General features: G+C 45.8%; 1 protein-coding gene across 4 annotated transcripts in view; it reads right to left on the bottom strand.

Moving 5' to 3' along the window:
• The window catches only part of LOC146026685 (importin-13-like), a 234710-nt gene that overhangs the window by 55765 nt on the left and 165248 nt on the right, over positions 1-13697 (bottom strand). For 2 of the 4 annotated variants that reach the window (XR_014454519.1, XM_083157536.1), the window contains exon 1: positions 1273-3278. Coding sequence is in view for 3 of the 4 variants with exons in the window: in XM_083157536.1 (XP_083013662.1) it covers positions 1273-1329 (57 nt within the window). In the remaining variant the exon portion in view is untranslated. Of the gene's footprint in view, positions 1-1272; positions 3316-13697 lie in introns of those variants that run through there. The other 2 variants (XM_083157537.1, XM_083157538.1) reach the window with 2 other exon arrangements.

Here is a 13697-nt window from a genome sequence, read left to right on the forward strand (position 1 = left end):
GCCATTTACGCGGATATTACTTTGACACGTACCACCTGCCTAAACAGTGCTGCAGACCCAGTACACCCTTTCATGGCAGCAGCTTCTATCAGCAATATAACGCACCCGGACACACTGCAAGAATTGTTCAGGAATAGTTTGAGAAACATGACAGCGCTCAAAGTGTTGACTTGCCTCCAAACTGCCCCTATCTGCATCCCATCGTGCATCTTAAGTAAACCAAGGGGTTTATGCAGACGCTTTCAGTCTTTAGTGCCATTATGAACATACCCACGTAAATGGACCTGGGTCACCTCAGCCGCTCCGTCCCACCACGTCCTCAGCGCATGCAGTGGGAGCGGAATCACTCGCCACGCATTCTAGGTGCAACATGCATGTGCGGTACTGCAAACCTGATGGCCTCATTTATTTATCATCAGGAACCAATTTGATAGATTTAACAGATTGATAAATACAATTAACATTTATGGCTTAATAGTGGTATTTGTGTTGTTTACGCTATGGGAAAAATATATTGGCAGCATTTCTAGTCTTATTGAAGAAATACATAAAAAAAAAAAATACTAAAATGATATTATATTATGTATCCAGATACGGTTCCTAAATGCTCTGGTTACAGTAATGCTTATTGATAAATGATTTTTTGCATTGCAGCTGCTCCGCTCATGAAATACAGATCCAATAACAGAGGCTGCTTACAGAAATCTGATCCCCGCTGCGACTTATGCCTCTATACTAAGAATATGCAGAATTGTTTTCCATCTCCAGGCTCAGTGCTGCTTCACAGCTCACAACAAAGCAGAATGCACACAGCACATCAAATATGACATGAAACCCATCCCCCCCCCCCCTACCCTCCTCTCTGACAGTGGCAGAGCCAGGCACAGCTGTACACAACATCCCTCCGCAGGCTACTTCTGCTGCAGTGAGATGTACAAGCCAATGCAAAATCTTCTACAAAGACAGGTTATACACCGATATGCCTGTACCTTGTGTGCAGTCCAGATGGAAGGGTGCTGCAGTACATCATTGCTGTGTGACCCTAGGGGAATGTGGTGCTGTGAAGGGAGGCATGCTGCATAGCAGAGATGGTTATTGATTTGGATTGCCTGCGCTTCGAGGCACCAGTTTTATGACGTTACTATGAAAAGCAAATTCCCAGCATAAAGCAGTTTTCCCTGTCTGTAATCTTGTCAGTGGCAGCAGATGCTGCTGGCACAACATGAGCTACAGGCAGACTGATACCTGTTATCACAATAGAACCTCACTTACTTTCTCCACATTGTCCATGGTGAAGTCCAGACTCTGCTGCTCCGGTCTCCGCTCCATCTCTGGAAGGTGGGGAAGATGATGGAGGGGTCCTGTGTATCCGGATAGGAGTGATGGTGAATCAGCACATCTCAGAGCTTTCTCATCTCTGTGCAGCTGTGAAGGGGAGGGGGCACTTACAGTCACCTCCCAGCTGATTACAGTGTGTGTCCCCCCCCACCGTTCTACAATGCTGTTAGTGTGTCCTCACATCTGCATTCTCTCCAGGATATTTAATGAGTGTGCACTCAGCTATGCAAAGTCTCTTCCTCCGTAATGTGCACTCGGCTCTGCGGTAACGCAGTCTATGCCTGACAACTAACACTCAGCTTTGCGGTCAGTCTTGCCCTTCTGAGTGTTCACTCAGCTCTGCACAGTCAGTGCTTAGTGTACACTCACATTGACACCCTGAGAATATTGAGCTCTGCAGTGTCACTCCTCAGTGTACACTCAGCTCTGCTGTCAATCTCACCCTCCTGAGTGTGAATTTAGCTGTCACTGTTCAGTGTACACTCAGCTCTGCAATGTCTTCCTTGAATGTGCACTCAGATCTGCATGTTCTGTGCAGCCTCTCTGTCTTTAGTGTACACTCAGATCTACAGAGAATATCTCCTTCCTGAGTATTCAGTCAGGTCTGCTGTGAGTCTCACTTGAGTGTGTACTCCACTCTGCTGTGAGCCTCAACTAAGTATTCAATAAGCCGTGCAATGTCTCTCCCTCCTAGTGTACTCTCATCTATGTGTCTCTCCCTCCTAGTGTACACTCAGCTATCAGTTTCTCCCTCCTAGTGTACACTCAGATATGTGTATCTCCCTCCTAGTGTACACTCAGATATGTGCATCTCCCTCCTAGTGTACACTCAGATATGTGCATCTCCCTCCTAGTGTACACTCAGATATGTGCATCTCCCTCCTAGTGTACACTCAGATATGTGCATCTCCCTCCTAGTGTACACTCAGCTATCAGTTTCTCCCTCCTAGTGTACACTCAGATGTCTCTCCCTCCTAGTGTACACTCAGCTATCAGTTTCTCCCTCCTAGTGTACACTCAGATATGTGTATCTCCCTCCTAGTGTACACTCAGATATGTGCATCTCCCTCCTAGTGTACACTCAGCTATCAGTTTCTCCCTCCTAGTGTACACTCAGATGTCTCTCCCTCCTAGTTTACACTCAGCTATCAGTTTCTCCCTCCTAGTGTACACTCAGATATGTGTATCTCCCTCCTAGTGTACACTCAGCTATGTGTCTCTCCCTCCTAGTGTACACTCAGATGTGTGTCTCCCTCCTAGTGTACACCCAGCTATGTGTCTCTCCCTCTAGTGTACTCTCATATATCAGTTTCTCTCTCCTAGTGTACACTCAGATATGTCTCTACCTACTAGTGTACACTCAGCTATGTGTCTCTCCCTACTAGCGTACACTCAGCTATGTGTCTCTCCCTCTAGTGTACTCTCAGATATCAGTTTCTCTCTCCTAGTGTACACTCAGATATGTCTCTACCTACTAGTGTACACTCAGCTATGTGTCTCTCCCTACTAGCGTACACTCAACTATGTGTCTCTCCCTCCTAGTGTACACTCAGCTATGTGTCTCTCCCTCCTAGCGTACACTCAGATGTGTGTCTCCCTCCTAGCGTACACTCAGCTATCAGTGTCACTGTCTCTCCCACCTGGTGTACACTCAGATGTGTCTCTCCCTACTAGTGTACACTCAGCTATGTGTCTCTCCCTCCTAGTGTACACTCAGATATGTGTCACTGTCTCTCGCACCTGGTGTACACTCAGCTATATGTATCTCCACCTAGTGTACACTGCTGTCTCTCCCTATTGAGTGTGTGAACAGCGAGACACACTGCTGTCTCTCGCTCCTGAGTGTGTGAACAGCGGGGCCCGGCGCTATCTCTGTCATACCCGTCACTGGGCTGTCCGCCGTCGCTGAGTCCCGCTCTCCCCTCACCTCAGCCAGACTCCAGCAGCAGCAGCAGCAGCACAGGAGGAGGACCGGGGTCCTGGCGCGCCTGCAGGCTGCCCGCACACATGCCTGCGCGTTATACCTACTGGTGGCCGTGAAATAATCCGTGCCGTACACCGGCAATCTACCCCCTGCCTGCTTACCTTTCTGCCTACTACTCATTGCATAAAAAAAACACCAGAAAATTATATTTCGGGGTGAAATTAAAAACAGGTACTTTAAAGGGCAGCTGTGGCAAGGACCCGATGGCGATGGGAATTGTAGTTCCCACAGCCAGTAAAATTCTATATATATACAGTACTGTCACATAGATACCTCCCAACATGACCCTCTTCAGGAGGGACACTTTGCTCTGTTTCTGGACATCCCTCATAATGTATGATTGCTATTACCTGTGTGGAAACACCTTTCTTACCCATTATCCTGTTTAAAACAGGTGATGGGAATCATACATTAAGAGGGAAGTCCAGGAGCAGAGCAAAGTGTCCCTCCTGGAGAGGGTCATGTTGGGAGGTATGCTGTCTCTGTGTACACTATTTCTCTGTGGTGTGTAATTTAGAACATGTGTGTTCATCTAGACTGTAATACTAGTATATGCTCTCACAATGGGTGCCAGACGTGGTCCTGACAGTCGGGATCCCGACTGTCAAAACAGCGACAGACAGGTGCCTGACGGCCACCCGCTATTTTTCCTTGTGGAGGTCCACGACCCCCATAGAGGGAGAATAGAATAGGTGGTGTGCGCAGCGTAGCGAGCCACCGTGCCCACAAGGGGCTTTGTTGCGCTCACCGTGCTGTCTGAGTCTGGGCAGTCGGGATTCCCACTGTCGGAACCCTATACTTCACCCCTCACAATAGCAGCAATATACAGGTCAGTCCTCTCCCTGCCATTCCCCAGTATTATATGCACCTGTGTCTGTAGAGAGGGCCATGCTAATATACATTTTGCACTCCATTCTCTGTTCTGCTGTATCATGAGTGGTGCAAAGTATGTGTATCCGCAGTTACTGGTTCATTAGGTGGACATGCGCAAGGTCGACATATGAAAATGTTGACACTTGAGCATGTAGACACACAATTAGCGCAGCAGGCTTCGGGCCTTGTGCCTAGCTCGTCTACTCTATATGTTCCCAGTTATAGTCCACGGGCACGTACTGTAGATGGGGAAGTATGAAAAAGTGGGAAAAAAACAAACAAACCGCAAAAAAAACTTTTTCACAGCCATGTCGACCTTTTACTTGAGTTTTTTTTTAGTTTTGACCATGTCGACCACATGTTGACAACCCAGACATTGTCTATCAGACATCCGTACACCAAATGGGTGCTAAGCCGGTCTCCCTGCAGAGAATGTGTGAAACTGACTTTTATTTCCTCCCCAAATCGCCGAAGATGGGGTGAGCGCTGACGTCCTGTGACGTTAACTGCCTGCCCCGCTATGATCCCATGGGAATAAAACGCTGAGCATCCCCATGGCCCAGCTGCGTTTCCACCTCCGGCTCTCCCTCCCCGCAACGAACAGCCCAGCGTCTGTGTCAGTGGCGTAGCTATAGCTCCGCAGCCCCCGCGGTGGCGGGGAGGCGCAGAGAACATGTGGGCGCCGGAGGTCTGCGGAGCTATAGTTATCGCACTTACCCGCTGCTGCCCTGCTGTCACGGTCCCGTCTCTCCCGGCGCCGGCTCCTGCAGCTATAATGAAAACGGACTCTTAGAAAATGGCTGCCCCCATACTGCAGACAGTTTTTCTGTCTGCAGTATGGGGCAGCCATTTTCTAAGAGTCCGTATTCATTATAGCAGCAGGAGCCGGCGCCGGGAGAGATGGGGCCGTGACCGCAGATGCGGCCGGTCAGGTAAGCCGAGAGGAGGGAGGGGAGAGAGGGCGCCGAGGGGAGGGAGGGGAAAAATCTGCGGCGGGGGGGGGGGGGGGGGGGGGCGAAATTTAGGTAGTTACGCCGCTGGTCTGTGTAACTCACAGAAGCCGTTCGGTGCCAGGGCTTGCACATGCGCAGGAATAAGCATGCGCAAACTCCGACCGTAGGGGCTGGGGTGGAATTGCAATCACACCGAATGATCCTGAATTGGCCCCTTTATTTCCCTGTGAATGCGTTTGGTTTCTTACCGACGTCCTCAGGAAGTGATGGCAGTGGTGTGTGCGCAGAGCATATACATAAGGGTAATAATTGGCAATTAGCGACACAGAGGGACCGTTCCATGACATGAAAGACAGATTCACCAGCAAGATCTAATTGGAGCGCGGATTCTCCAATCACACGGATTGGACGCTATCTGCATTTATCGTATTCTTATTCCTTTGTGTTATTTCAATAAAATGTTCATTTATTCTATTTTACTTGCATTTCTTTTACACCTACTTGATGTCAGAATAGATATTTTTGTTATTACAGACTTGTGAATTGAATGCTATTGGCAGAATTGGAATCTCCTGTATGTTACAAAGATGTAACTGGCTGTGGCAAATGCTTACTTCCAACATTTGGAGTTGTAAATTTACAACAAAGGGCCCATAAAACGCTAAGCATTCCCCTGCCTACCCCCCTCCCGCCCCTCCTGGAGTAAACGGACCAGCCAGTGTCAAATGCACTGAAGCCGTTTGCTTCCGCAAACCCCCACCATCGCGGACAGGGTCGGATTCAGCTCATTACGAATGGGTCTGAATTGGACCCAAAGGTAAAATGCATCATGGTACTGGTAACTGGTGCTGTTATTGGGCCAGATGTACTAAGCTTCAAACCAGCGGCGTAACTAGTTTTTCGGCGCCCCCCTGCCGACAAGTCAGGAGGCGCCCCCCTGTAAAAAAAAACGGAGCGGAGGCGAGCCGTGGTACGGCGGTCGGGAGGGGGGGTTGTGTTTCTGTGTGTGTGTGTGTTTGTATGTATGTGTAACGTGTTTGTGTGTGTGCGCGTGTGTGCGTTACCTCTGGCCGGCTGGCCGCATCCGTCTGCGCCGGGTCCCGGGCGGCTCTCCCGTTACTGCTGCTAATGAAAAAGTGACACTTGGAAAATGGCTGCCCCCATACTGCAGACGAAAAACTGTCTGCGGTATGGGGGCAGCCATTTTCCAAGTGTCACCTTTTTGTACTAGAACAGCGCTGCGGCTGCCGGGACTCGGGAGAGCTGGGACCCGGTGGTGCACGGTACGGCGGCAGAAGGCAACTATCATCCCGCAGCCCCCCCGGCGCCCACATACCCTCAGCGCCTCCCCGCCACCGCGGGGGCTGCGGGACGATAGTTACGCCACTGCTTCAAACAGTAAAGAATGATAAACATCCAGTCAACCAGGTTCTATCTGTCATTTTTCAAACACAGCATATAACGTGACAGTTAGGAGTTGATTGGCTGTTGTTAATCTCTGCCCACTTTATCACTTTTTGAGCTTAGTACATCTGGCACAGAATCTTTTGTAGATTCACAGCACCTATTCACTGATTTCACAGGGGGACTCCCAACTGCGCTCCCCGCTGTGGGACACTGTCGCTCCTGGGTGGGACGCAGGACAATCATAAAAAAATCGTGGCTGTCTTGCGGAAATAGGGACATTTGGGAGGTATGCTGGAGGGTAAGGATTCTTATCAAATCCAGAAAAATGCAGTGTAGTCATATTATTATTATTATTATTATTATTATTATATGGTGTTTCTCTTTTTACTTTGGGTTTATTTTGTCTTTTTTTAGTATTAGACCAGTAAGAAATAAGGGGGGAAATTTACCAATATGAAAAACCTAGTTTTTCGTATTAGTATTTTCCCTACGACTGCATACGACTGTTTCAGTCGTATGCAAAGTCGTGTTCCGGAGGGGAATGTACAAAGCAGTCAGATACGACTGCTTTGTAACCCTCCGATGGTGTAATGATTCGTATTAGCTGGCCATATATACGGCCGCTAATACGAATTAGTGTAGGCAGTCTGCACGGATCAGTCAGATCCGTGCAGGCTGCAAGGTGTAAAAAAAAATTGAAAAAATAAATAAAAAATAAAAAAAAAACAGCGTGGGGTCCCCCCCACAGCTGTAACCAGCACCAGGCTGAAGGAGCCGGGGCCGGTAATTAAAAATCAGGGAACCCGACAAATAGGGGTTCCCCGATTTTTAACAACCAGCCCCAGGCTCCAGGTCTGGGGCTGGTTCCCAAAATACGGGGGACAAAATGACTAGGGGTCCCCCGTATTTTAAGAACCAGCCCCGTCTGTCAGAGCTGCAGAGATGTTTCCTCCTCGGCGTCTGGACTAAGAATGAATTCTAGCCAATCAGGAGCCGACTTTACTGGCTCCTGATTGGCCGCTAGGCGGCTCCTGATTGGCTAGAATTCAGCGTATTTGGCTTTAGCCTCCATGAATCAGTCAGATCCGTGCAGGCTTCAGTGTAGAAAATAAATAATAAAAAAATGGCATGGGGTGGGCAAGGTTGGGTAGTTTTGCCTTTCACCTGCTGCTGATAGGATGCTGCAACCAAACACTAGGTAGAGGTACTGGGGTAGGATTACCACCTTTGTGTTGTGAGATTCCCAGACAATGCCCCACCCCTTCACACACATCCAGCCCACCCATTGACCCGCCCCCAGCCCCACCCCTTGATCCGCCTTATCATGGCTTTTTTTAACCTTTTCTTCAATTCTATTCTTGATTTTGCACACCGAAATGCCACTTACACGTTACATCACACACTGTAATGCCCATTACATGTTATGCCACACATGTGATACCCATTACATGTTACGCCACCCACCCCGATGCCTATTACATGTTACGCCATACACTGTGATGCCCATTATACATTATGCCATACACCGGAATGCCCATTACACATTATGCCAGGACTCAACAAATCTTTCTTAAATAGGGTCAATATGGACAGTACGCGCCAAAAATTGACACCATAATGTCTATTACACGTCACATGCCCATTACATATTATACCACTTGCCATAATGTCCATTACACTTATTTATTTTTCTAAATAGGGACAACACCGTAATGCCTATTACATGTCGCACAACATTACATATTATACCACATGCCACACCGTAATGCCCATTACACGTTATCCCAAACACCTTAATACCCATTGCACATTACGCCACACACCGTGATGCCCATTACATGTTATGCCTCACATGATGCCCATTACATCACACAACACTGTTATGCCCATTACACAATATAATGCCCATTACACATTATGCGACACACAGTGTTGCCCATTACATATTATGTTATATGTACAATATATATATTATATAATATATATCATACATTAGGTTACAGCTGCATACACAGGGTGAAGGGGGCATATACAGGGTTAAGGGGGCATACACAGGGTTTGATGTAAGGGGAAAGGGATAGGGGAATAGACCAGTGCAGAGGTTAGGTTCTTGCAACAACTGAAAATGAGAATGAGAATATCCACAATTGACCAACAAGGAGGGAGGAAGCATTGCCTCCCCGATGGTAGAGGGTGTGGAGGTGCACCCCTGAGAGTAAAATAAGTGTTTAAGGGAAAAGGAGGGAAAGACTCTCTTTTTGTTGGGGCACTCTTAAATGAAGTTTACATGACGTAATCTTTAGTTGTTAGAATTATGATGTGTTATACAGTTCAATATTGTATGGCGGGACGCGGCTGGAGGTCAACTCTATGCAAGCCTCCCTTGTATAGAAAAAAAGGGGGGGGGGGACTAGTATTACAATGATTTTAGGGCTAAGCGTGTGCCCTCGTTTGAATGAAGTGTACTAAAATGTAACTTTTAATTATACATTTAAAAAATATACTAGACAGACGTATAGACATAGTCACATATGAAAATACACAAAAAAAACATTTATAGTAGGTGACACTTGTTGATAAGGTACTTTACAGAAATGTGTAGTGATGCTTATAAGTACAAATACAAGTAAGTATGGCAATTGTCTCTAGTCTCCAAGTGGGGACAGATGATATTTTGTTCCAAACACCAGTTCTTACACAGTCTATGAAAAGGAAACAATTTATCTGATATACAGTAACCTTCTGGCTGGTTATTTGAAAAGAGGCGATTATTAATTCGATGGTCATGTGATGTCAGCTGTCCGCCCCCAGCAGGCATCGACACACCTGCGTTCCCCTGCTCCAGCCCCCTACTCGCCCTCTTCCCATTCCCTCACCGAATGATCACCTCGGGGTCTGAATCACCCCCTTAGTTATGGAACATGTGCAGTACATTATATATATAACACATGCTCTGCGCACAGACGTCAGCCCTGCATCAGTCCCTATGTGTGTGGGAGCAGATATGGAATAACATTTACATTGTACTTCTCAGGCAGTAAGAGACTGACGGCAGAACTCCCAACAACCAGCGCGGCTGCATCTGGGTCAGGTAATTATGCAGGGGGGCAGATGTAACATGTGCAGAGAGAATTAGATTTGGGTGAGTTATTTTGTTTCTGTGCAGGCTAAATACAGACTGCTTTATTTTTACACTGCAATATAGATCTCACTTTGAAGTAAAACCAAACCCAAATCTACGGTAATTCTCTCTGCACAAGTTACATCTGCCCCACCTGCAGTGCACATGGTTTTGTCCATCTAAGAAGAAAATTGTCAGAAAGTGAACCAAAATAACCCCCATTATAACAATGGTGGTGTCTGACACTGAAATACATATGAATGGGAATCCTGACAGGAGTACGGGATAGTATACTCAGGGCTATTTTTGTGCAGGCTCCAGCAGGAACTGTGGCCCTTATTCTAGTTCACTCTTTCTAACAAAATATTTCTTAGATGGACAAAACCTGCTGGAGCCTGCACAAAAATAGCCCTGAGTATACTTACCTCTCCACTGCTCCGCCCCCCCAACTCTAATACACCTGACCTGCAGCCTAACCCTCCCTCCCCCTGCCTCCTAACCCTCCAACTCAGAGGCATAACTAGATATTTGTAGGCCCCATAGCAAAAGTTTGTAAGGGCCCCCTATTTAGCAACTGATGGTGATAAATGTATGTAAAACATATTACTTAGATGGTAAATATGGGCCCCCTTCAGCTCTGGGCCCCATAGCAGCTGCACCCCTTGCACCTATGGTAGTTATGCCCTTGGTACACCTTATTCACTACTACACCTTGCTCCCCACTATATATTACTGCTACACCTTATTCACTACTACACCTTGCTCCCCACTATATATTACTGCTACACCTTATTCACTACTACACCTTGCTCACCACTATATACTACTGCTACACCTTATTCACTACTACACCTTGCTCACCACTATATACTACTGCTACACCTTATTCACTACTACACCTTGCTCACCACTATATACTACTGCTACACCTTATTCACTACTACACCTTGCTCCCCACTATATATTACTGCTACACCTTATTCACTACTACACCTTGCTCCCCACTATATATTACTGCTACACCTTATTCACTACTACACCTTGCTCACCACTATATACTACTGCTACACCTTATTCACTACTACACCTTGCTCACCACTATATACTACTGCTACACCTTATTCACTACTACACCTTGCTCACCACTATATATTACTGCTACACCTTATTCACTACTACACCTTGCTCCCCACAATATATTACTGCTACATCTGATTCACTACTACACCTTGCTCCCCACAATATATTACTGCTACATCTGATTCACTACTACACCTTGCTTCCCACAATATATTACTGCTACATCTGATTCACTACTACACCTTGCTCACCACTATATAATACTGCTACACCTTATTCACTACTACACCTTGCTCCCCACTATATATTACTGCTACATCTGATTCACTACTACACCTTGCTCACCACTATATAATACTGCTACACCTTATTCACTACTACACCTTGCTCCCCACAATATATTACTGCTACATCTGATTCACTACTACACCTTGCTCCCCACAATATATTACTGATACACCTTATTCACTACTACACCTTGCTCACCACTATATATTACTGCCACTCCTGATTCACTACTACATCTTGCTCCCCACTATATATTACTGCTACACCTTATTCACTACTACACCTTGCTCACCACTATATACTACTGCTACACCTTATTCACTACTACACCTTGCTCCCCACTATATATTACTGACACACCTGATTCACTACTACACCTTGCTCCCCACTATATATTACTGCTACATCTGATTCACTACTACACCTTGCTCACCACTATATACTACTGCTACACCTTATTCACTACTACACCTTGCTCACCACTATATACTACTGCTACACCTTATTCACTACTACACCTTGCTCACCACTATATACTACTGCTACACCTTATTCACTACTACACCTTGCTCCCCACTATATATTACTGCTACACCTTATTCACTACTACACCTTGCTCCCCACTATATATTACTGCTACATCTGATTCACTACTACACCTTGCTCCCCACAATATATAACTGCTACATCTGATTCACTACTACACCTTGCTCCCCACTATATATTACTGCTACACCTTATTCACTACTACACCTTGCTCCCCACTATATATTACTGCCACACCTTATTCACTACTACACCTTGCTCACTACTATATATTACTGCTACACCTTATTCACTACTACACCTTGCTCCCCACTATATACTACTGCTACACCTTATTCACTACTAGACCTTGCTCCCCACTATATATTACTGCTACACCTTATTCACTACTACACCTTGCTCCCCACTATATATTACTGCTACATCTGATTCACTACTACACCTTGCTCACCACTATACACTACTGCTACACCTTATTCACTACTACACCTTGCTCACCACTATATATTACTGCCACACCTGATTCACTACTACACCTTGCTCACCACTATATACTACTGCTACACCTTATTCACTACTACACCTTGCTCACTACTATATATTACTGCTACACCTTATTCACTACTACACCTTGCTCCCCACTATATATTACTGCCACACCTGATTCACTACTACACCTTGCTCACCACTATATACTACTGCTACACCTTATTCACTACTACACCTTGCTCACTACTATATATTACTGCTACACCTTATTCACTACTACACCTTGCTCCCCACTATATATTACTGCTACATCTTATTCACTACTACACCTTGCTCACCACTATATAATACTGCTACACCTTATTCACTACTACACCTTGCTCACCACTATATATTACTGCACCCGATCACGTACGATGAACCATATGCGTTCCTTTTTCATATGATGATTTATCGTATACGATACAATGGACTGCCACAGAATCCGACAAATCCCCATGGCAGCCATGGCGATCTGCCGGTCCAATCCGATGCACACAGGACCACGCATCAGATCAGATACAGAGGTAATACACATGCGATATGGCACTTTTCACATGATTTATCGGGCCGATGGGTCAAAATCATGTAACAAAGGGCCATATCGTATAAGTGTATAGACACTTTTAGCTATGTAACTGCAATTTTATGATTTTTTTATAGTGAATGTTTTATATTATCTGTTGTAGATGAAACTCTGACCATTTCCACCTAACTGACCCTCCTCTACAGGCGCGTATGTACCGCTTCTCTCAAACCCTCTACTATATGCTGCATATTAATGATCAAGAAAAGAACACCAATTCCACCAAAGCTTAATTGGATATGGCGTAATGATGCCACGGCTGACACCGCGATTAATGGAATTGCCAATAAATTTGTTTTATGATGTTAGTTAAAATTGTGTTCTTCACTTGTCACTTTTCACTAGATGCTTCTTTTATTTTTTTCCTTGATTTACAACCATAGGCGAACCTAGAATTATGGTAATGGGTGGTCCCAAATCCAAATTCATAAGCAGGGGGTATCTTTGCGTGGCAAAGCCATGTGGCAAAAAGGGACGTGGCCTCATGGGACGGAGGCGTGGCATCACAAAATGTGGCGTGGTATTACACTTTAGACCACACACCGTAATGCCCATTACACATTTTAGCTAACTCTGTAATACCCATTACACATAAATCAACATGCCGTAATGCCAATTACACATTGTGCCACACACCATAATGCCCATTACACATTGTGCCATACATCATGATGCCAATTACACATAAGGCCACACACCATAATGCCCATTACATACTATATAACAAAACGTTATGCCCATTACATATTTGACACATAAGTGCCGCTTACCTACGTGCTCATTGCTAGGGGGTTCTTGCTCTATGCCAAGGGGGCTTCATGCTCGATGCCAAGGAGGCTTCATGCTCGATCCCATGTGGGAATACATGCTTGTTGCCAAGAGGGAGTGAAATTGCTCGTTGCCAAGGGGAGAGAGAAATGCTCATTGCCAAGGTGGGGAGGGAATTGCTTATTGCCAGGGGGGATGTCATACTACTGGATGCACCTAATTTAA

This window comes from Crinia signifera, chromosome 8, assembly GCF_055691185.1.
Source record: "Crinia signifera chromosome 8, ASM5569118v1, whole genome shotgun sequence".
Taxonomy (NCBI): domain Eukaryota; kingdom Metazoa; phylum Chordata; class Amphibia; order Anura; family Myobatrachidae; genus Crinia; species Crinia signifera.